The following is a 26,148-nucleotide window of genomic DNA, read 5'->3' as shown; positions in this document are numbered from 1 at the left end:
TCTCAGATCTGGAAAAAATGATGCTGAAATTCATATGGAGACACAGGAGACCTCCAATAGCTAAAGCAATCTTGTACAACAAAAACAAAGCTGGAGGCATCACAATACCAGATTTCAGGACATACTACAGGGCAGTTGTAATCAAAACAGCATGGTACTGGTACAGAAACAGATGGAAAGACCAATGGAACAGAATTGAAACACCAGAAATCAATCCAAACATCTATAGCCAACTTATATTTGATCAAGGATCCAAAACCAATCCCTGGAGTAAGGGCAGTCTATTCAATAAATGGTGCTGGGAACACTGGATTTCCACGTGCAGAAGCATGAAGCAAGACCCCTACCTTTCACCTTACACAAAAATTCACTCAACATGGATTAAAGACTTAAATCTATGACCTGACACCATCAAATTATTAGAGAGCACTGGAGAAACCCTGTAAGATATAGGTACTGGCAAAGACTTCTTGGAAAACACCCCAGAAGCACAGGCAGTCAAAGCCAAAATTAACATTTGGGATTGTATCAAATTGAGAAGTTTCGTACTTCAAAAGAAACAGTCAGGAAAGTGAAGAGGCAACCGACAGAATGGGAAAAATATTTGCAAACTATGCAACAGATAAAGGGTTGAAAACTAGAATCTACAAAGAAATCACAAAACTCCACAACATCAAAACAAACACCCACTTAAGAGATGGGCCAAGGACCTCAATAGACATTTTTCAAAAGAGGAAATCCAAATGGCCAACAGGCACATGAAACAATGTTCAAGATCACTAGCAATCAGGGAAATGCAAATCAAAACCACAATGAGGTTTCACCTCACCCCGGTTAGAATGGCTCACATGCAGAAATCTACCAACAGTAGATGCTGGAGAGGATGTGAGGAAAAAGGGACACTAACCCACTGATGGTGGGAATGCAAACTGGTTAAGACACTATGGAAGTCAGTCTGGAGATTCCTCAGAAACCTGAATATAACCCTACCATACAACCCAGCCATACCACTCCTTGGAATTTACCCAAAAGAATTTAAATTGGCAAACAAAAAAGCTGTCTGCACCTTAATGTTTATTGCAGCTCAATTCACAATACCTAAGACCTGGAATCACCCCAAATGCCCATCAACAGTAGACTGGATAAAGAAATTATGGGACATGTACTCTATAGAATACTATACAGCAGTCAAAAACAATGAAACTCGGTCATTTGCAACAAGATGGTGGAATCTGGAAAACATTATGCTGAGTGAATTAAGCTAGTCCCAAAGGGACAAATATCATATGGTCTCCCTGATCGGCAACAACTAACTCGGCACCAAAGGGGAAACCTGTTGAAGTGAAATGGACACTATGAGAAATAGTGACTTGATCAGCTCTTGTCCTGACGGTTGATGTACAATTTAATACTTTATCCAATTTAGTATTTTTTTTCTAGTACTATTGGTTGAACTCTGTAATTAACACACAATTATTCTTAGGTGTTTAAATTTTAACTGGAAAGTGATCCCTGTTAGAAATCTGGAAAACATTATGCTGAGTGAAATAAGCCAGTCCCAAAGGGACAAATATCATATGTTCTCCCTGATCGGTGACCACTAACAGAGCACCAAAAAGGAAACCTGTTAAAGTGAAATGAACAGTATGAGAAACGGTGACTTGATCAGCCCTTGCCCTGACTGTTGATGAACAACTTAATACGTTATCCCTCTTAGTGTTTTTTGTTTGTTCTACTTAATACTTTTGGTTGAATTCTGTAATCAATACACAGTTATTTTTAAGTTTTGAAACAACTTAAAAGTGATCGCTGTTAAATATAAGAGTGAGAATAAGAGAGGGAAGAGATGTACAATTTGGGATATGCTCAAGCTGACTTGCCCCAAACGGTACAGTTAGAAACATACCAGGGGATTCCAATTCAAGCCCATCAAGGTGGCATGTACCAATACCATCTCACTAGTCCAAGTGATCAATTACTGTTCACAATTGATCATAATGATAGGACTAAGAGTCAAAGGAAGCACATAAACAAGAATAGTGTCTGCAAATACTAGCTGATAGAATCAAAAAGGGAGAGAACGATCCAACATGGGAAGCGAGATACACAGCAGACCCATAGAATGGCAGATGTCCTAAACAGCACTCTGGCCTCAAAATCAGCCCTTAAGGCATTTGGATATGGCTGAAGAGCCCATGAGAGTATTTTAGGCATGAAAAGCCAAGACACTCTGGGGAAAAAAAAAAAAAAAAACCAAACCAAAACCTAAATGAAAGATCTCCGCGAGTGAGATCCCAGTGGAAAGAACAGGTCATTCAAGAAGGAGGTAAGGTACCTTTCTCTGAAGGGAGGAGAGAACTTCCACTTTGACTACGACCTTGTCTAAATATGATCAGAGTCGGTGAACTCAAAAGGCTTCCATAGCCTTGGCAGCTCATGACAAGAGCCTAGGGTGATTACTGATGCCATAAACAAGAGTGTCAATTTGTTAAGTCAACAACAGGAGTCACTGTGCACTTACTCCTCATGTAGGATCTCTGTCCTTAATGTGCTGTACATTGTGATTTAATGCTGTAACTAGTACTCAAACAGTATTTTTCACTTTGTGTTTCTATGTGGGAGCAAACTGTTGAAATCTTTACTTAATATATGCTAAACTGATCTTCTGTATATAAAGAGAATTGAAAATGAATCTTGATGTCAATGGAAGGGGAGAGGGAGCAGGAAAGGGGAGTGTTGCGGGTGGGAGGGAAGTTATGGGGGGGAAGCCATTGTAATCCATAAGCTGTACTTTGGAAATTTATATTCATTAAAAAAAAGTTAAAAAAATGATATTGATACAACATATATTTTTAAAAAACGTACTTTACCTTAAACTCACACCTCATACAAAAAAATAGCTCAAAATAGATCATATAGCTAAATATAAAATGTTGAAACATTTTATAATTTGAAAACATGAGATAAGATGCTTGTGATGAAAAAAGTCTAGATATGACATCAAGCCATGATGCGTAAAAGAGGTTAAAACTGATAGTATGATTGCATCAAAACTAAAGAAAAAGAATGCCAAAAAAAAAATGTTAATGGACAGGCATTTATGGTAAAGTGGATTAGTGGCTTAAGCTTCTGCTTGGGACAGTCTTCCCATATCATAGTGCAAGTCAAGTTCCAGCTGTTCTGCTTCTGATCTGATTTCCTGTTAATGCTTCCTGGGAGGCAGCAGACAATTGCTGAAGTATAACACATAGGAGACACAGATGGAGTTCTGGGCTCCTGGGTTTGGCCTGATCCAGCCAACCCTGGATGTTGTGGGCATTTAGAGAGATCAACAGCAGGTAGAAGATCTCTCATCTCTCTGTGTCATGCTTTCAGGTAGATAAAAATAAACTAACATGTTTTTAAAAATCAAGAGACCAAGAAGGTAATCTACAGGATGGCAGAAACTATTTTTAAACCACATATTTCACTAAGGACTTCTATTCAGCACGGATAAAGAATTCAAAATCTTAACAACAGGAAACAATTTGAGGGGACTGTTATTATCTCTCCCATATGGGAGACCTGGATGCAATTCTTGGTTCCTGACTTAGGCCACTGGGGAATTAGCCTGCAGATGGAAGGTTTCTCTCTCTGTCTCTGTCATTTTGCCTTTCAAACAAATAAAAAATAAATGTTAAAAAAGACGATCAATGCCATTAGCTATTTGAGAAATGCAAATGAAAATCCCAAGTGGATACCAACACACTACTTTTGGAGTGGTTTTTAAAAGATCGGTAACACCCAGTCCTGACAAAGATACAGAGCAACTGGACTCTCCAGAATATGTGGAAATGCAAATAGTATAGCTACTCTGGAAAACAATTCTCAGTTTTTTATTCCATCATACACATGCTGATCATATGACCCAGTAATAGAACTCCTAGGTATTTAACATAAAGAATGAATAAAAATATGCTCAAATAAAAACCTGTATATAGAAACTCCATTCATAATTGCAACAAAAAAAATCAGAAAAGACTTGTTCCTTCATCAGTTAGATTAACAGTTAACAGCCATACAATTGAATGATATTTAGCAAGAAAAGGAAGAAACTGGATGAACCAACTTGAATGAATTTGAAAACCATTAAGCTGAGTGAAAGAAGCCAGCCTCAAAAAGTTATAGGCTGTGTGACTTTGTGCATACAACATTCAGTAAAAGGCAAAGTCCTAGACAGGAGAACAAGTAAGTGGTTATTAGGTGTTGAGGGGTGGAGAGAGTATTTAACTACATGGGAGCAGAACAAGGAAATTATTTGAGATGATATAACTATTTTGAGCTATGGTGGTACCTACTCAAATATATATATGTGTGTATATATATATATATATATGTTATAACTTGTAAAAGTACACACTAAAAAGGCTATGTGCTATATATAAATTTACAAAAACAAAATTAAAAATTTCTATCCTTATTAACCACCTTCAATGACTGACTTTTTTAAGTCATGGTTTATATTATGATACTTTCTGACATTAGTTTCATTCTTAAGATCACATTTATTAAGAACATTTAACACTGAATGTGCCTCCATGTAAGCTACTGGAGAGCAGAAGTTTTGTCTGATGTTCTCATTTAAAAATTCAGCAAGCAGGGCGCCTGTCACACAGCAGTAACTCAGACACATTTGTTTATTGAATAAATGTTTCTCAAAATAACCCTCCAAGAAACTTTTACTATATAATTTAAGCTTTACTCAATTCTTCAGCATTCTGTTTGAAATCAAATTTCATTACATTTTAGTAAGCTAGAGGTGATCCAAAAAATAACTATTTTACAAACAGCTATCACATTAATTAATTTAAACCAATGTCAGGGGAAAATGTTCCATACTTTAACAGTGACTCAGCATTTAATTTGAAGACCTATTTGTAATATACAAATACTGCTGAGAGATCAGAATTCTGAGTTCTGAAACTTTTTTTTTTTTTTTTTTTTTTTTGACAGGCAGAGTTGACAGTGAGAGAGAGAGACAGAGAGAAAGGTCTTCCTTTTGCCGTTGGTTCACCCTACAATGGCGGACACGGCTGGTGCGCTGCGGCCGGCGCACCGCACTGATCCGAAGCCATGAGCCAGGTGCTTCTCCTGGTCTCCCATGCGGGTGCAGGGCCCAAGGACTTGGGCCATCCTCCACTGCACTCCCGGGCCATAGCAGAGACCTGGCCTGGAAGGGGGGCAACCGGGACAGAATCCGGCGCCCTGACTGGGACTAGAACCTGGTGTGCCAGCGCCACAAGGTGGAAGATTAGCCTATTGAGCCACGGTGCCGGCCCGAAACTTTCTTTTAAAAAACCTCATTACTTTTTCTTTCATTAAAGAATGTACATTACTTATAGCTCATATGTGCCTGAATTCTCTTGATATAAATTAGATTTCTCAGCTACTTACATTAGATATCTCACCCACTACATTTTCTACAAAAGTAACTTTCCTTTTGTGGAGACAGAAGGTCATAAAAGATTATCAGAGCAAGTGTTGATAGATGCTACAATATGGATGAGTCTTAGAAACATGATGCTAACTGAAAGCATCTAGTCACAAGGAACACATACTGTATGATCCCATTTATATAAAGTGGTCAAAATAAGCAAATTGATAAAACACAGTAAGCAGAATCATAGTTGCTTAGGGCTGGAAATGGTAGATGGGATGACTGGGGTGGTGATAGTTAAGTTACATGGGTTTAAGAGAGTGAGGTGACGAAAATGTTTTAAAATTGATTGTGATGATAGATGGAATACAATTCTTTGAATATACTAATACACTTCATATATAGGTGAACATATGGCTTCTGAACTACATTTATGTAAGCTAGTAAAATTACCAGTAAATATTTCTAAGACAAATCTATGTACTCTATAAAATAATTTTCAAGATAACAGATTTTATTATCAGTTTCAAATATTTGGCACTATTAGAATATTCTGTACTTTCACAGGTAAGTGTCCATATATGTTTAAATATAATATGGTCATTTCTTCAGAAATTTAACATTACATGGAAAATATAATAATAAAAATTACATGTCATAATTTTATATATAAAAGAAGCTTGTGATTTCTAGCTAAAGAAAATCCAGTCAATTTAATTATATCATGCTACATGATGCCAAATTCAATCAATCTAAAGATATTCGGGGTTTTTTTAAAGTGTATAGTCTATCAAAAATTAACTCTAAATGAACAAATAGTTAAGTAGCAGAAGAGGCTAATTATATTGGTATAACTCCTCTTTGTCTCAAAAAAAAAAAGTGTTCTTTCTTTTTGCCAGGCTGAATATAATAGCTTGTGAATTATAAGATCAAGCAAGCAAACTGTATGTTTTCTAAAATATGAGTATCCTTCATCAAGTTTTATACTTAGGGCAGCTAAAAGACCTATGTGAAGGGATCAGCATTAAGCCCAAAGGACAGTCAGTGCACAGCAAGAAAGAAAGCAATTCCCCTGTGTCTTTTGCAGGTCACTACCAAGGACCATGTTAGCAGATCCACACCAGACCCTTAACAGGCAGTTCTGCTGCTACCAGTAATTAGCTTGGACAGCTCTGGCTCCAAGAGTAGCAGCAAGGCTACACCATAATGAGCTCAGCTGGGATTAGCAGGACAGGGCAGGGAACCAAGAGAGCTCAGGCATTCTGCATTGCGTATGTATCTAGGAGATCAAACAAGGATGGCTGGCTAGGTTATCCCCTCTCCACCTCATTCCAAAAATGAAGCACGGCAGTGTCTAAAATACAGGCTAATGAAGAGCGACACCTCCAACAGATGAGAGCCACGTTAATTAACACAATCCCTAGATCATATTATACAGTTTCTGTTAGAGCTAGCAAATGTGCAACTTGTTATTGCATAAAACACACACACACACACACACACACACATTTTTAAAGGTAGTCTTTTTTCATGGTTTTTATTGGAAAAGTAAAAGATTATTTCATTTTCTAATGTTATAGGGTATTTCTTTAATGAGTGTGAAGCCACAAAAATTTCTTCCCAAATGTTCATCTAAGTCTATGTTGTTGAAAAAAAAAAAAAAAACTCACTTTTGAATCATTAGTTCTTGGTTCTCCCTTTTGAAATATGCCAGTTCATTCCATACAGCATCAGAATCTTCTTGTCGAAGTTGTTGGGGATCTGCTCTCTTCATTTTTCTGATTTCATCCCTATTTTTAAAATGAAGTTTCTTTTCTCATTAACATGTTTATATACATGCAACAAAAAGTAATTTGCACATTCCTTAAAACTTAAAAACACCTAATGACCAAAATTTTAATCCAAGTTCACTATTAATTAAATTTCCTAAAACCAAAGCATGTAGAAATTAAAATCCTGTATCATAATTTCCTAACACTAAACTGCTACTATGGAGAACAAACTTTAGGCAGACACATAATATTCCTAGGTCTATTTCTCTCCCTCATTCTTGTATAGTAGTAATAAAACATACACTCTAGAATTGTAGTAGTCTCCAAAAAGGACTATAGGCAAATCAACTCATCTAGAATTTTTTGCTAAGCAATCTGACTATAGTATAGACACCTGATCTGAAAACAAACTATTAGCAGTGAATCTGTCAGAAAGTAGATTGCACTCCTGTAGTGGTTACTGGCTAAATCTAGGACAAATTGCTTCATCACCACTTTACTGACAAGCAATATTACATACTTTCCATTCATCAAAAGAAAAAATTAGATGTGACAATTATGCATAAGTGATGCTATACGCCCCTTATATTTTCATTTTCTGTACATTTTTATTTTTTAAAAGTGCTGTGCTGGCCAATTTAGAAACAGTATTTCTCTACAGAACAGACCAATGTGTATCATCAACACTGCCCTAAAGGATCCATCTCAAAAGATGAGAGGATAGTAGATTTTCTGTACTCATTCAGTCCTTTGCCCTTTGTTGATACTGTTAACAGGGGAGCCACTTACGACTAACCAAGATCTGAACACCTGTTCAGAGCAATTGAACTGAGACCGCCAATTCATTCAGATAAGCTGGAAAACAAACTGATGGATAGTAAAGATCTTCAAACTGCATACTAGGTTGAAACAGTTTTATGATAGTTAGCTATATGTGTAAATTTCATATTTCTATCTTCCATTAAAATTTAAGTACCTTTAGAGTTAAAAATATTTTAACAGTATCTTATTTATTTAAAAGCAGTTTATAAATCATATGGATATTAACTACTTTGCTTTAAATTATAAACTTCAGCAATTCTATTGATATTCAAAACCTACTCAATAATTCATAATCACCTATTGCTAAGGATTGTTGAAAATGATAGGAAAATCTACAGCTATGGCTAGTATATTTCTCTGTTTCATTTGTCATATTCTTCATTTAAATATTCAGAACAAAGATTTGACTACTAAATAATTTCTTTAAAACCAAACAAAAGCCATTAAAATACCTATATATGCTACTCCATTCCATTTAATATTTAGAGAAATGTCTTTATGAGCTAGGTAACTCACATGCCACTGCCTTCCTCCCACTGTTTTAATTGCTCTTTTACTGCTCTGTAGTTGGTCTGTAACATCTGTAGCCTTTCCTTGCGTTTTTCATGGGCATCTCTTAGCTCATCATTTTCTTGGCTCTGTAGAACACAAAATAGCAAGTAAGTTTGAAGAAAGTATGATATAATGTTTCAAACAGAAAGTTAAACATCTAAATATGAAATTTAAAAGAAGATAGCATATAAACATGAATGATTTTTTAATATTTAAGCAGAAGAACAAAGAGAATACTTCAACTCACAGAATAGGTTCGCTTAATAAATTCAACCCTCTCACTGTACTTTTTTTTTAAATTGCTTATGTAATTCACAATTTTACTATGTAATTAGTTTCATTTCTTTTTTTGGTCTTAACATGCATGTAATTTTTCACAAGCCTACTTAAAATATTTTAAATATTTTTCTCTATTTCAACACAAAAATTTTCCACACACAAAACATGATTTTTTTTAAAGTAAAAATATCATTCCTTAGCCTATGCATTTAGGATTAATGTGTAATAAAGTGCAAAGGTCACAGAGGAGGAAGGATATAAGATAGAACCTATGTTGGAAGTAGCACAGTTTAACCTTTTCAGGTTCCACCATGAAAAACTGGGAGAGCAAAGCTTACTAATGTTGAAGAAATCACAAAATAGCCACTACTTTGTTGTTCTCAAATTCTACTTTAAACAATTACAGTAACCTACTTATAATATATGTGATAAATTTTTATTAGGTATAAGCATGAAACAAACTTGCAAAGTTCCAATTCTTGTTACTCAAAAAATATATTCATATTACTTAAAAACCATGTTTCTCAAGTAAAACATATAATGTCTTGAGATTTTTTTTCACATAAGAATTTCAAATATTCGTGTTCCTCTATTCATATGTCTATTTGAATGAATTTGTATATTTTCTGGTTGAGGACCAAGAACTCTAAAACTATAGTCACATAAGTAGGCATGAAAAAGATCTGAATTCTGTTCTTAAAGGTTTCTCCTGTTAGCTGCATAATCTTAAGCACATTATTTAAATTCAATTTCTCTTCCCATAAAATATGGAAAAGAAAACATAGGTTTAAATTATAGTGATTAAATTGAATAATTAACAAAGGCAGAGGCCCTGGCACTGTGTCTCCCCTACAGAAGCACAAAGCAAAAGGTAGCTTCTTTACCTCTCTTCTTCCCAGACACTAACCGTGATGCTCTGACAGGAGCCAAATTCAATGTTTGACCTCTTACCTCTCAACTAGACAACAAAATGATAGCTCATAGAGTTTGATTATTTTACTACATTTCTATGTGTCTCGGAGGAATGGTTATTTTGTCATTCTAGTTTAAATATATTATAGTAGGACACTTTTTTAAAAGATTTTATTTATTTATTTGAGAGACAGAGTTACAGATAGTGAGAGGGAGAGACAGACAGAAAGGTCATCCTTCCATTGGTTCACTACGCAATGGCCACAATGGCCAGAGCTGTGCCAATCCGAAGCCAGGAGCCAGGTGCTTCTTCCCAGTCTCCCTTGTGGGTGCAGGGGCCCAAGCACTTGGGCCATCTTCTACTGCTTTCCCAGGCCATAGCAGAGAGCTGGATTGGAAGAGGAGCATCCGGAACTAGAACTGGTGCCCATAGGGGATGCTGGTGCCACAGGCACAGGATTAACCTACTGCACCATGGTGCCAGCCCAGGACACATTTATTAAGTAATTTTAAGGAAATATTTGTGTGGCTCCCCCTCTTCACGGAGGAACGACACAGGACCCTGCGCTGTTCTTTTGCCTGCTCGGCCCTCCCCGGGTTTGCTGCTGGTTCTTCCCGGGTTGGCTACCGACCCTTCCACCTCCGTGGAAGGGCGGTTCCCCCTGCCACTTTCCCCACTTCCGCGGGGGAGCGGCACACCGCCGGCCGGCTCTCTCGGGGGCTGCTCAGGTGTTCCCCTTAGATGTTCCTGGTGCATGTTGTCTCTCTCCTCCTTTATAGTCCTCTTCCACCAATCCCAACTCTGCTACCCACACACCGAGTACGCTGCTCTCCTGCAATCAGGAGCAGGATCAGCTCCTGCAGGTCATCACTCAAGCTGGCGAGAGGCAGCTGCGTAGAAGTTGTTACTCCCTTCTCAGCGCCATATTGTGGGAGAGCAGATGCATAGAATAAGTCTTAATTCCAGTAACAGTCTAGTCCGAGTTGCTCCCCACAGATCCCCCTTTCTTTTTATTTTTGGTGTTGATACGCGCCTGTCTTCGGTGCCCCGCGGCACACACTCTGCTCTGCTTGCTAGAGTTGCCCACAGGTGCTTACAAGCCCTACCAATCTTCTATATAGCAAGAAGCAGTCTATGTGCCATTTGGAGATGCAGGTACTTGATAAAATGTAGAATGATGTCATCTGACAGAGATATTCAGAATAAATTTTATTCCGTAAAATGTTAGATGATATATAAATTATAGTTATTGCAAACTTGCTTTAAAAGTGGCATGATTTAGGGGCCAGTGTTGTGGCATAGAGGGCAAAGTGGCACCTGTGATGCTGGCATCCCATAAGGGTGTTGGTTCAAGTCCCACTGCTTCCCTTACAATCCAGTTCCCTGTTAATGGCCTGGAAAAGGCAGTGGAGATGGTTTAAATGTTTGGGCCCCTGCCACCCTTATAGGAGTCCCAGATGAAGCTCCTAGCTTCTGGCTTCAGCCTGCCCAGCTCACTTATTCTCACTCTCTCTCTCTCCCTCCTCTCTGTCTCTTTCTCTCTGTAACTCTGACTTTCAGATAAATAATTTTTTTCCAAAAATATTTAGCACAGTTTTGGTTATGAAATAAAAGTAAACAAATTAGGATACTATTTTAGATTTTGTCCAGTACAACTGCAGAATCAGATATGCTTCATATACAGGACGCTAAATGCTGACAACAGTTCAAAGCTTGTTGATCTAAGTTGCTAAATTTGACTTTGACATAGCTACTTCAGTGTGTTTCAGTTTCTCCATTTTCAATATTCAGACCATTTATATCTTTTAAGACACAAGAATAATTTAAATGCCAACTTGAATTTTCATAGTAAATTTGTTAATCAATCCATGTATGACTTCCTTTCTTTGAACTACAAAATCTCTAATAATAAGTATGTGAAATAAATTAATCAAATAGAAGATTATAATTAATAATGTTGGTATCTTTTCATAGATAAACAAGTTAATTATGTTTATTGGGATTACTTAAGGGGCAAGTGTTTGGCCTACTAGTTAAAAGGCCCACATCATATATTGTAATTCTTAATTCTGACACTCAGCTCTGGTTCCTACTTCCAGATTCCTGTTAATGGAAATGCTGGAAACAGGAAGAATGGCTAACATAATCGGGTTCTGCAACACAAATGGCAGACCTGGATTAAGTTCCTAGGTCTAGCTTTTTCCTGGTCTACTCCTACATTCCCAAGCCAATGTGGCCATTTTAGGGGTGAACCATTAGATGGGGAGTTTATTGCCTCACAAAAAGAAAAAAAAAAGACTAAAGGGCTCACAGAGAATTATAACAGAATATATTAGAAATTTTTAATAAAATAATTATAAGATATTTAAAGATCATGCTAGAAGAGATTCATGGCCAGACATAATTTCAAAATAAACTTACAGTTAAACTAAAATGAATACTTTATATAAGAGTTCAATAATAGCTATCTGAAAATTATTCTTCATTGAAGCCAGGCTCATCCTCATCACACTTGTAATGAATTTCTTTAAAATTGTTAAATATAAGCTCAATGTTTTAGGAATCATTGTAGTTCTGTGCTAGAATCATTAAAAACTCTTAAGTAGAAAGATGGACCAAGAAGTAAAAATTAATACAATAGGACATTCAACTTTTCTTAGTAATTTCAAAATGATTCCATTGAATTAATGGGATATTTATTTTTATTAGTACTTCTACTATTTTAGCATTTTTTGACAAGCAGAGTGGACAGTGAGAGAGAGAGACAGAGAGAAAGGTCTTCCTTTGCCGTTGGTTCACCCTCCGATGGCCGCTGCGGCCGGCATGCTGCGGCTGGCGCACTGCGCTGATCCGAAGCCAGGAGCCAGGTGCTTCTGGTCTCCCATGCGGGTGCAGGGCCCAAGCACTTGGGCCATCCTCCACTGCCCTCCCGGGCCATAGCAGAGAGCTGGACTGGAAGAGGACTGGGACTAGAACCTGGTGTGCCGGCGCCGCAGGCGGAAGATTAGCCTATTGAGCCGCAGCGCCGGACAATTTTAGCATTTTTTTTTTAAAACATGGCATTTTTAACAACTACCATTAATCATAGAATATATACCCAATGTCTTCCTTAATTCTCAAGCAGAAACTACATTATTAAAACCAAGATTAAGACCCAATAGACATCTCCTAAATTCTATAAATCACTCATCATGTGCCAAGCTCTGCACTAGGCGTACTAATTAATCAAAGCACTGGATGCTATAGTTTCTGATTTATTGTAAAATGTTCAATATTAACAAGTTTAGGTTTTCTATAATAATTCTTATCAGTGTCTCTTTCCATTAAGTAGTAATAATAGGAAAATAGTCTTACAGATGAGCCTTACAGATGGTGTGACTTTACTTGCTTCTTACTTTATTATATCTGAGTGTTTACATAATTATAATAAAATTATGAATATATAAATTATTAAAATTAAACTAGACTTATAAACCACTTAATAGACATTATATAATATTTTTTAAAAAATGCTGTTTCGGGGCCGGCGCCGTGGCTCAATAGGCTAATCCTCCACCTTGCGGCGCCGGCACACCGGGTTCTAGTCCCGGTCGGGGCGCCGGATTCTGTCCCGGTTGCCCCTCTTCCAGGCCAGCTCTCTGCTATGGCCAGGGAGTGCAGTGGAGGATGGCCCAGGTGCTTGGGCCCTGCACCCCATGGGAGACCAGGAAAAGCACCTGGCTCCTGGCTCCTGCCATCGGATCAGCACGGTGCGCCGGCTGCAGCGGCGGCCATTGGAGGGTGAACCAACGGCAAAGGAAGACCTTTCTCTCTCTGTCTCTCTCTCTCACTGTCCACTCTGCCTGTCAAAGAAATAAAAAAAAAAAAAAAAAAAAAAAAAAAAAAAAAAAAAAAAAAAAATGCTGTTTCGTTCATGCATTTGTTCTTCAGAATACAGTTATTAAAATGTGATTCAGGTGTTAAATTAGTCACATGAATTATTCCTTTGTCTAATTCAGAAATGCACACTAAATTTTATTTTAAAAGTACATATTAGGAGGAAAGTTCAAAGAAAAATATTTCTCTATTTTAATGTGGCTAGTAGAGATACCAGCTGAAGTCATTTGCTAAAAGGTGCATATCTCAAAATAATAAGGAAAATACCCTTTTTATATACCTTCTAGTAAATGTAAACTTGGGTAGTGATTCTAAGTCTCATATGGCACATAACAGCCAATCAATAATCTAGTCAAAACAACAGCACCTTATTTGGGAAATAGAATCACCAAAGATCTTAAAAAGATCACCAAACATCTTAACAAAACAAAGGCAAGGAATGAATAATACATTTTATATCACAAATTACTATATTTTTCTAAGAGGATATTCATAAAAGTATTCCATGGAATGAGATTAATTCATTATCTTATTCAATAAAATATTTACTGAGTACCTACTATGGATTTTGCAAATTAAACTAGCTAGCTAGAGGTTCTAAATTCTGTATACGAGTCTGACTGAAAAAAAAAAAAAAAAAACAAAAACAGAAAATAGGAATGTTCTATTAACTGACTATCCTCAAAGATACCTGCAGTGCTCTTTCTGAGATCCTAAGAACAGAAATGATTTAATTTTTGGTTTGGTCAAAGGTTCCTCGAGATAGGGTGAACTAATAGCAAAGATACTATTCTTAAAGCAGTGGTTCCATCTTCAGGGGATGAGAGCATGTAAATAAATAAAATTTTAACAAAAATGTAAGGATCCCATTATGGATATTTACATATAAAGTTCATGTATATCAGAGAATTAAGAAGTAAACAACACAAAGTGTATTCAAAAAACATATTGGTATTAAATGATAATGAGAAGTACTAATAAAATCCAGTCACCAAATGCATGAAAGCATGAAAGCAGGGATTCATGGCACTAGTGATCTCAAGGATAGTAGGATTTCACAAAGCTCTGATCCACTGGTTTCCAAATGCTATTTTATAAGTTGTTACAGCACTACATTCATGAAGTCAGGATCATTTGTGTGATTTTTATAAAAATAGTCTATAATAGTCTCTATAACTTTAATATAAAAGCATTGGTCAGCCATCTTGAAACTACAGCTAGCAACAAAAGTAAGCTGAGCACAATAATGTCTAAATATCTACACAAAAGTCCTAACTAGTGTTACAGTAAGTTAATATGTACACCTTACTGCTGATACAAATAAAGAACATCATCTCAGTGTATCATAGTGTAGACAGATATAGCCCATGCTTTATTGGTGAAATTTACTTGCCTCTTTATCTTTCCGATCCCCTTGGTAATCTTCTGGGGTCCCTAAAGCTACCTATGTTGTCATGCAGCATGTCTTTTGTCTTCATTTCAGCATTTTCCATAGGTTCTTACATTGAACAACAGTCTTTTGAGAAATATCAATAGGTATAAAATAACCAAATAAATCTGGGAAAAAATGTGTCTTCATTTCTATAGATTTACAGTTCACATTAGTATATGAAAGGCTCACAAAAATTAATCTTTTAATACATTGTTACAACAATTATTTGAGCATGGAACATCTTTGTCTAACATTAGCTTCTGAAAGAACAGTAGTCCACACAACACCAAAAGCCATGACAAAAATTCAACATGTATTAGTGACCAATGCTCTGCAAAAGGAACACTATATCAACAAATTTATTTTAAAAACAAGACACGTGTTATCTGTTGAAAAGTGCCCCAACCCATCAAGAAAAGAGTATTTTGTAATCCTAACTCCCTACTACCAAAGAATGTGATTTTATTTGGAGATTACCGAGGTAATCAAGTTAAAATGTAGTCAGTAGAGCAGGCAATAATCCAATATAGTCATATCCTTATAAAATATCCTTATAAAAAGGGAAATTTAGATATGAGGGAGAAACATGCATAGAGGAAAGACAATGTGAAGAATACCATCTATTAACCAAGAAATCTGGAGGCTGCCAGAAACTTCAAGAAAGGCATGGAACACTCTCCTTCACACTTCTCAATAAGAACCAATTTTGCTGACTCTAATTTTGAACTTTTTTACCACCGTAACTGATTCAATAAACGCCTGCCATTCTAAGCTACTCAGTTTGTGCCACACATTTTTAAAATAGTCCTAAGATACTAATACAAATACATGATTAATTACTACATTATTTTGTACTTAACATGAACTTGAGTAACAGCAATATTAATATTATAGCATAAAAATGGGGAATCAAGAATGAGTAATATTAAATTATAAATTAAAAAGGACTCAAGGCTCAATCATTCTCCTTCGAATTACTTTGTTATTCAGGGTTTGTTTACCTACTTATTTTGCTAAATGTTGTTGATTATTGTGCTTTTTTCATTTAACTATCTAGTTCTTCTAAAATAAGAAATCCTACTAAATGATAAAATACAAGGTAAAAAAATGCCCCATTTATCCTCATCTTGCAAAGATGTAAAAGACATTAAATTTGAAATTATTATTATTTTACTTAAAATATAATGAATAACTATAAATGAAAGATAAAATAACTATAAATTAAAAAGAAATGTGAAAAATAATTTTTCATGATTTATTTTATTTATTTGAACGGGAGACTGACAGAAACAGAGAAAGAGATACTGGTAAAAAGATCTACACTTTGTTGTTTCACTCTCCAAATGGCTGCAATGTCTGAGGTTGGGCCAGGCCAAAGCCAGGAGCCTGGGACTCCATCAAGGTCTCCAATGTGGATGGCAAGGGCCCAAGTATTTAGGCCATCTTTCTCTGCCTTCCCATGCTTTTTATCAGAGAGCTATAACTGAAGCCAAGCAGATAGAACTTGAACCAGTGCTCTAACACAGGGTGCCAACACTGCCAAATGGTGGCTTAACCCACTGCACCACAATGGTAGCTCCCCAAAAAGATTTTTACTTTGTGAAAAAACTTGGAGATCTTATCGTACAATAGCTGTTGTCAGGAATAAGGAATGAGATTCATTTTGAGACAAGACACTTAAGAGGTGAGAGAGAAGAGCATAGCTCTAAAATGTGTTTGAATGGTGATACTACTTCTTGTCAAAAATAAGGGACTTTCAAAGACAGACCAAGCAAAAAATGGGATATGTGATGGTTAATTTTATCTGTCAGATTATATGGATACTGGTTAAATATTCTTTCTAGGTGTTTCTGAATGAAATTGATATTTTAACTGGTAGACTGAGCAAAGATTATTATCCTCCCCAATGCAGTAGGGCTTCTTCCAATCAGATGAAAGCCTGAATAAAATATAGGCTGAGTATGAAAGATTTCCTTCTCTGTGCCTGATTGTCTTTGAGCTGGGACATCAGCAATATTTTGACTTTGCACTCATAGTTGGACTTGTACTTGAACTTACACCATCAATTCTTGGGTTCTACAGCCTTTTGGCTCAGACTGCAACTATTCAATTGGCTCCCCTGTATCTCTAGCTTAGTGACTACAGATTACAACTCCTTATATGTAGTCTGGAATTATATATAGCTATATTATATTTCCATGTAACAAGAAGTAAATATATTAGTATCTATTTGTATTATATATTAGGATACTTATATATTGCATTAGGGTACTTCATAAAATTTCATGTAAAGTATATATTACAAAAAAAACCTATGCATGCATTTCCAATTTTTTTGTACCAAAACAAAATGCCTTTTTTAATTCTATTTTTCAATGGACTTTTTGAAGTTCCCTTGTATGTTCTATTTTTCTACAGAACCCAGGCTAATCCAGGATAGAAAGTCAAATATGCCAATTTTAAGAATTATGCAAGAGAAGGAAGATAATAGAATGGATTGTTGTATAAATTTAGGTATTCATTTTTTGAAAGTCAGAATGACAGAGAGAGAGAGGAGAGACCTTCCATCTGCTGGCTCACTCCCCAAATGTTTATAATAGCCAAGAATGGGCCAGGCAGAACCCAGGAGCTTCAAACTCCAGCTGGGTCTCCCACATGGGTCACAGGAGCCCAACCACATAAGCCAGCATTTGCTGCCTCTCAAGATAAATTCAGAGGAAGCTGGAATGGAACAGAGTAGCAAGGATTCAAACTGGGATGCAGGAATACCAAGAGGTGGCTCAAACCACTGTGCCAAAACACTCACCTGGAGAGACTAGCTTTCTAAATAAAAATGCCCATTATGGGATGCCATCTGGGGCAACAGTTAAGACATCACTCTGGAAACCAGTTAAAACATCACTCTGGAAATCACTCTGGAAGCCTACATCAGAGTGCCTGGGTTTGAGTCCCAATTTCACTCCTGATTCTAGCTTCCTGCTAATGTACACCTTAGAAGGCAACAGGTGGCCAGCGCTGTGGCTCAATAGGCTAATCCTCTGCCTGCAGTGCCGGCACCCCAGGTTCTAGTTCCGGTCAGGGCACCGGATTCTGTCCTGGTTGCCCCTTTTCCAGGCCAGCTCTCTGCTGTGGCCTGGGGAGGCAGTGGAGGATGGCCCAGGTCCTTGGACCCTGCACCCCCATGGGAGACCAGGAGAAGCACCTGGCTCCTGGCTTCGGATCAGCGCGGTGCAGCGGCTGCAGCACCTGCAGCGCGCCAGCCACTGTGGCCATTGGAGGGTGAACCAACGGAAAAGGAAGACCTTTCTCTCTGTCTCTCTCTCTCACTGTCCACTCTGCCTGTCAAAAAAAAAAAAAAAAAAAAAAAAAAAAAAAGCAGCAGGTGATGACTCAAGTAGTTGAGTCCCTGCCATGTACAAGGGAGCTCTACATTGAGTTCTTAGCACCTGGCTTTGGCCTGACTCAGCCCCAGCTGGTGCAGTCATTTGGATAGTGAACAGCAGATGGGAGATCTCTGTCTCATTTTGTCTGCTTTTCAAATAAATATTCTTAAAAATAAAAATGCCTATAAGAATCTGTGCTTACACCCACATTTACACTTAATATACTAGATCCTAAGGACTTATTTACCATCTTCTTTCATTTTTTTAAAGGTTTAAAAGCAAGATTTATTAGAGTCAGAGACCTCCAGCCGGAGTGGCATGGAGGGGTGCTCCAGGAGAGGCAAAACTCAAAGGGGCTGGTGGTACTGGGGTTTTTGAGCACAATTTTTTGGGGAAAAAAACTTGACATTCAGTTCCAAGGCAGGGACAAACCCCATCAACAGACCTGATTTGCAATCTTTTATCCTATCTGGCTTGCTCATGACAGAAGGGAAATGGTTTTGAAGGACAGCAACTCACCATGTCTCCTTTAATACAGCTGACTAATAATGATGCTTGAGTACTTTCAATGCTCAATAAGTTGCTACTGGGTAAACACATGAATGAACAAATAACGCATGTGTTCACCTATATTTCTTATAATCTTCAAGTACGTTAAATGTTAGTTGTGATCATCTGGTCATTTTATTTTTGATAGAATCAACAGTTGATAATTTCCTTTTGTTTTAGAAATGTTAAACTCCGAATAATGATGAATTAACACATAATGTATTTAGTGTGAATACAGGTAATATTAATTATGGCTTACAATTAACTATATCTCTAACCATATTTTGTTCTAAAACACATATAATCTATATCAAACCTTTCTCTACCTAAGAGTATTCTATATGACAAAGAATCTAAGATTTAAATGTACTGGATTGCAATTATGTTTGTAAGCATTAGATTTATCATAGAATATCGTAAGGCTATTTGAGAATCAATTTTTGACAAAACTGCGAATTGGCAGGAATTAGGGTAGCTGTGAATGAGGAACAAGAAGTTTGTCATATTAAAGTCACACAAAAAATAAAGTCTTCAATATAATTACCTAAGATTGTTTAATATGCATGAACAACTTCCTCTGAGAAACAGAATTTACAATGTACATATTAAAGAATATAAGCTCTCAAAGACAGCCCTTTTAGTTACATGCTTCTTTTACACGAGTAAATGCTGAATGCTCATTCCAATGTCAAGTGTTCTGACATAAAATCAGGTAAAATGGACAAAAATCTCTTTTGCCATTTTGATTATATAATTTTTATATAAATTATAATTATATATGATCTGAGCTAGGTTGATATAATCACTTTTAATGTTTATCATATATGAAGAATAACAAGAAATTCTCTTTCTACTTGCTATAGTTTTTTATTTTTTGCTTCCTGGAAACCATAAAAAATTTTCCTAATTTCATATCCCAAATAATTTGGAATAGCAAATAATCACTTGATTTTCAAGTAGCATATTTTTTTATTACTTTTTGATATGCAGAAATCTTAAAACAAGCCCAATTGATTGCATGCTTTTATACAGGTGATTGGATTCAGGAAAGAAAAATGACAAGCAGCAATTTGTGAAATGTATGTTTACTCTGGTATATTTTCATCTTTGCATGCTTACTAGAAAAGAAATGATTTAATGTTCACCTTTAGTTGCAGTGCCTTCTCTAAGTTTTCAATCTTTCTTTCAGCTTTTCTCAGCTTCCTTAGCTCCTCTGAGTCTGTAATAGAGTTCTTTGGGGACAAAGACCTTGAACGTTTCACAGGTGGTTCCTGGAGAATAAAACAAGGACATGGTTGAACTAGTTGGAACAGTGGATTATGAAAGCCATGCAAAATTAAAGAACAAGTAATTTTGAATACTAATAATGAATTATAAAAAAAATCCTGCATGGAATACCAGAGAAATAACAAGCGGAATTACCACAGTGCTACCGCTAAAGGTTTCTCTGTGACTCGTTAATGAGAATATTCATTTACATTTACATTGTTTCTTTCAGAATAATGATGTCCCATTAGGGAAGACTAAAGGGTTATAGACTCAGAAATGCAAGAAACCTCATTACAAAGGAGGGGATAGAGGCTGGTCTAATTGCTCTATAAGGGTCCAAGGTTACACTTGATAGGACAACCAGAAACAAGAGGGAAAGGATTTTTTTCCCTTTGAAATAGTTTAACACACTGTGAAGTTGAAGGAACAATATGCTTGAGGAATATAAATACAACAGACAGTAGATCTTATACCATAATGACCATATGGTCATTAACTATAATGTGGCTAACTAGAGACAAGAATGTGTGTTTGTATTATGTACAGCTCCATATACCAATCTGGAGAAGGAATATGTGAGAGCAACTATTAAGCTGGGCAACACAGTGTTCATCCTTACGGCCTGTCCTTACAGAAAAGAAAGGAACTTTTCTGCAGAATACCCATCTCCTTTTCTCAGAGTTTTTATTAAAGCAGTGAAACATCAAAGCAGTACATTTCAAAACTTTACTTATCCAGCAAACACCAAAGTGGGCCCCATAATAATAATAATCTCAATTTTAGGGATGTTTAATTTAAATAAAGCTTGTAAAACTACTTCGAAATGGCACAAAATGCATAGCACAGTTATGTTTTAATAAATAAATAAATACAACTCATTCCTATGAACATTACTTATAGAGAATGAGTAAGAATGCCGCATAGAAACGGTTTTAAGCTTAAATGCTTCCTTTATTAAGATAGCTTGTTTTACTCACAGAAAAAAAAAAGAACCAAAAACAATTATCTTAAACATGTGAATTTCTGCTTACAAAAAACAGATGTGCTACTTCTGTGGTTGAAGTAACAAGTGTGAGAGAAAACTGTCTCAGCTTCATACTATTTTGTGCTTGTCAACATTCTATGCAATCATTTGCAGTGTAACAGAACTATGTAATGAATACATCATTAAATGATAAATATGCTATGCAAAACCTGCTTATTTTCTGTTACCCCTTTAAATCTGTACAAATGCATAAGTTAATGTTAAAATCCACTTAATAATTTAAATTCCAGGACAGTACTGTTATATCTGAAACAAAAACATTAGATTTATTTTTCTTTCATTAGAAAGTTGAATAAATGACTAGTACTACTTTAAAATGAAGTTTTATTCACATAGATTAATGTCAGATAAATGAAGCATACTTATGAAAATTACTATAAGAATATTAACTTAACTGTCAGAACAATTATACTACTAAGCATATATTCAGTTAATGAATTTAGTTATATTTTATTCAAGTCTTTAAAAAGGGAAAATTCCCCATTCCTAAGAGGTATCTTATTCAGTATTTGACACACAATACTGTTAGAAGTTCCTGAAATATAAGCAGAGAATAAAGGCTGCTGTTTGTTTTGGAACTTTACCTCTTGCCTTGCCGGGCTCATCCTTACAAATTCACAAAATGTCTCTACCTTATGCATTCCTTCAGCACTTGACATGGTGCTCTTCTCTGAGAAACCCTTGTTAGCAGTTCTGTCCTCTGAAAGTTTTGCATTTGCTACTTCCAGTTTCTTCTGTAAATACTCAATTTCAGACTTCTGTGAGACCATTAATGTTTCTAAACTTGATAAAGATGGCTGCTGAGATGCCTATTAAAAAGTATATATGTAAGTGTATATGTATGTTTGTATCTTACAATATTTATAAATATATGCAAACACACACATATATATTATATAAATCATAGGTACTTAGAGAAAGAAAATTTAATTCTAACAATAAGCCAAATACTACCATTACTAAATCTTCTCATTCCAATATAAAGTTATTGTTTTGGAAAGTTAAGCATGAGTAAATGTAAATATTTTTATAAATAATACTGTAATTTGGACTTATAGGAAAAAGTTAAATGATGGCTGAATGATACATATTATTCATCTATTTATTAGTTTTTTCAAGTTTATAATTACAGACATATATATTTTCTCAAAAAATCCACCATCTGATATTCAAGTCATAAAACAGCACAGAATACAAGCCTGAGAAAAAGGAGACCAATAACACATAGGTCCAATTAGCATTTAATGTATCATAACTTAATAATGAGTCCTTAAGAACTGTGATTCTTTTAAAAGTTAATATTCTTCATAGCATTCTCTTTTGAAATTTATGCATGAGTCAGATAAGCTGATAATGGTAAGCCTCACATTTTAGCAACAAAAATCACAAAAAAGTTAACTTTGTAGGAAACCTGTTTAATAAAACTTGCATCCTGCAAAATTCTACTAATGTCCCCAATTGGATATGTTTGAGACCATCAAAACCTATGTATGTATGCTATTTCAAAACAATCACTACATTTACAAGAAGGAAAACTACTAAATCACAGTGAAAAGTTTTTGTCGATTTTCCAACAAGTGAATGTCAAATCTTATGTGACTATTACCAAGATGGATGTAGTACTCTTGAAAATATTTTCATTTACACTGACTGAGAATCCTATTCTTCATTAATGATAATCCCTAACAACTATGAGAAAATATATTTATAACAAAAGATATGTTAACTCTAAATCAATAGGAAGTACCACCTCTTTTTCTACTTTGACTACTTTTTCTTTTTTGTGGGCTAGGAAAACATTTCCTAACTCTAATTTACAATTGTTATGATGAAGAAGTTATCTTTGATTTATACTTTCATATTACATTTTCCTCATATTTATATCAATTATTTTCCAACATTTATTCTATCATACTACTACCAAGTGTTTTCCTCAGAGTTGTTTATTTTCTATTTTCATTATAATTATTCCATTACCTTGTTTTGAACATTAAATTATTTTAGGAATGAGCATTTTTCCTAGCAATTAAGACACCTGCATCCTGTATCAGAATAGTTGTTTTCAATTCCCAGCTATGGATCCTGACTTCAGCCTCTTGTCAACATATACCCTGGTAAGTAGCAGTGATAGTTCAGTTAACTGGGTTCCTGTCACTCATATGGGAGACCCACTTTATGTTCCTAACTTCTGACTTTAGCCTTTGCCTATCTCTGGCAGTTGTAGGCATTTGGAGAATGAACCAGCAGATAAGAGCTTCTTCTTCTGTCTCCCTCTCCTTCTTTCTCTCTTTCTCTGCCTCTGAAATGAGTTTTTAAAAATATTAAAATATTTTACATATTTTTCTTCTAGTAAGTCTACATGTTTTCTCCTATTCCTTCCTTCCCATTTAAATCACTGAAGGGATTTTATTTTTTCCTATTTTATAACTGAAAATATGAAGTGTATGATTTTTTCCTCTGGTGGGCCTAACAACCTAAACAATCTTCAGTTACTATGTGCTCTTATCCAGTTTTTCTTTAATAAAATTATGCAGCATGTATTAATATTCCTCATTTGCAAAACAAATTTTGAATGCTTTGTTCAAGGTCAAACAAAAACTTATAAATTAGGAAAAGCATAATTTTAATGTATTAGTATTTCTAATAAGCAATCCAGTATTCTTTGATCAATGAATTTTCTAAATCATCAAAGTATTATACTGTTATAGCTACCAATTTTTAAAAAAATTCAGTCAAGATGTTGCAGTGACAGATAATGTAAATATTAAAGAAGATATTTAAAATGCTCCAGTGGTGGATACTGTCACTAAAATCACATCAGACTTATTTCTAAAAGTATTTCTATTAATATTAATGATGTATTACTTCTGACAATAAAGCTATTTAGGCAGAATTTCTGCAACATTTCTCAATCAACAGTAACAGAACTTAAAAATTAAAATACCATGAAAGTAGTTATACATAGGTGCCAAGAAGAAAGTGTAAATAAATCAGGTAGGCTATGTTTGCTTTATGCTAAAATAACAGCTTTTGAATTCATTCAACAAAGACACTTTGAATACTTACTAAACCATGTATAAATTTTCTTCATAGCCACAAAATCTTAACATGCTCCTTTTCTTAAACTGTGCCACACCTTCTCATTCTCTCACCCTTTATTACTTTTTCTAGAGCTATATTCACAATGAGCATTTCACATCTCTCTTACTACAACCACTTTTTTTTTAAAAAAAATTTATTTACATATTTGAAAGGCAGAGTTAGAGAGAGGGAGGCAGAAGCAGGGAAGTGAAAGAGAGAGAGATCTTCCAAGTGCTGGTTCATTCCACAGATGGTCACAATGGCCAGGGCTGGGTCAGGTTGAAGCTAGGAGCCAGGAACTTCACATGGATGCAGGGGCCCCAGCACTTGGGCCATGTGCTACTGCTTCTCCAGGAGCATTAACAGGGAACTGGATCAGAAGTGGAGCAGCAGGGACAGGAACTAGTGCCCATACAGATGCCAGCACCACAGGCAGTGGCTTTACGTGCTAAACCACAGCATCAGAGCCAACAATCACTTTTTTTTAAAGTAAAAGTGAAATGACAGGTCAAACAACATTCAGCCTCACCATGGAGGCATAGAGCAAGTATTTGTGGCAGCTGATATTCAATTCCAGCCAATTGTTTTCATAGACAAATTGTGGCTCACCACTGCCAGATCCTGACTTTTCAACAGTATCAACAACTTGGAATTTCCTTTTTTAAGATTTTTTAAAAATTTATTTGACAGTAGAGTTACAGACACTGAGAGGGAGAGACAGAGAGAAAGGTCTTCCTTCAATTGGTTCACCCTCCAAATGGCTGCTACAGCCGGCGCGCTGCGCCAATCCGAAGCCAGGAGCCAGGTGCTTCCTCCCAGTCTCCCATGTGAGTGCAGGGCCCCAAGCACTTGGGCCATCCTCCACTGCCTTCCAAGGCCACAGCAGAGAGCAGGACTGGAGAGGTGCTGCCGGGACTAGAACCGGCACCCATATGGGATGCCAGCGCCGCGGGCGGAGGATTAACCTGGTGCGCCACTGTGCCGGCCCCAAGAACTTAGGATTTCTAAGGGAAGTTTTCCAAATTTTTAAATGTTGGTTGTGCCAGTTTATGAATCCTATACTTTAAAAATATGGTGGTAGAAGTATAATCTACTACATATTTTCCAGGGAAATTTTAAAATATGCATCAAAGACTATAAGAATATACCACATTTTTGACTTAGCATCCTAATTATGTTGATAACTGATAAGCTAAGATATACATGAAAAACTGAGTGAGAAAGAGCATAAAATGACATCCAGTAAGTACTATGTGGATATAGAATGTCCCAAACATGTGTAGAAAATAACCGTATGATATTAAAACATTCTATAACCCTTAAAATCATAAGCTCTTTGAAAAGTTAATTTTTCTTGCTAATGATTATAATTTTATATAATTTTTTCTCTAATATTAAAAAGTCTCATGCTCCTTTTGAGTTTACATTCTCAGAATAAGATAACATGGCACTAGACCAGTGATTCTGATGAGAAATGATTAGTGGAATATGTACATGAAGCCCTCAGTTGTAAATAATCTCTTTAAAACATATTACTGGCCAGCGCCGCAGCTCACTAGGCTGATCCTCCGCCTTGCAGCGCCGGCACACCGGGTTCTAGTCCCGGTCGGAGCGCCGGATTCTGTCCCGGTTGCCCCTCTTCCAGGCCAGCCCTCTGCTGTGGCCAGGGAGTGCAGTGGAGGATGGCCCATGTGTTTGGGCCCTGCACCCCATGGGAGACCAGGAGAAGCACCTGGCTCCTGCCTTCGGATCAGCGCGG

General features: G+C 36.1%; 1 protein-coding gene across 11 annotated transcripts in view; it reads right to left on the bottom strand.

Moving 5' to 3' along the window:
* The window catches only part of CNTLN (centlein), a 388,354-nt gene that overhangs the window by 180,206 nt on the left and 182,000 nt on the right, over positions 1 to 26,148 (bottom strand). For 8 of the 11 annotated variants that reach the window (XM_008254476.5, XM_070052688.2, XM_070052657.2 and 5 more), the window contains 4 exons: positions 21,893 to 22,117; positions 20,140 to 20,265; positions 8,527 to 8,648; positions 7,087 to 7,206 (listed from right to left, as the gene is read on the bottom strand). In XM_008254476.5, the coding sequence (XP_008252698.5) occupies positions 7,087 to 7,206; positions 8,527 to 8,648; positions 20,140 to 20,265; positions 21,893 to 22,117 (593 nt within the window). The remainder of the gene's footprint in view (positions 1 to 7,086; positions 7,207 to 8,526; positions 8,649 to 20,139; positions 20,266 to 21,892; positions 22,118 to 26,148) is intronic. The other 3 variants (XM_051845257.3, XM_051845263.3, XM_089317492.1) reach the window with 2 other exon arrangements.

The sequence above is a fragment of the Oryctolagus cuniculus genome, chromosome 1 (genome assembly GCF_051225735.1).
Source record: "Oryctolagus cuniculus isolate XC-2025 breed Fujian yellow rabbit chromosome 1, ASM5122573v1, whole genome shotgun sequence".
Lineage (NCBI taxonomy): Eukaryota > Metazoa > Chordata > Mammalia > Lagomorpha > Leporidae > Oryctolagus > Oryctolagus cuniculus.
The sequence above is the reverse complement of the archived record's forward strand: the minus strand, read 5'-3'. Positions and strand labels throughout refer to the sequence as shown.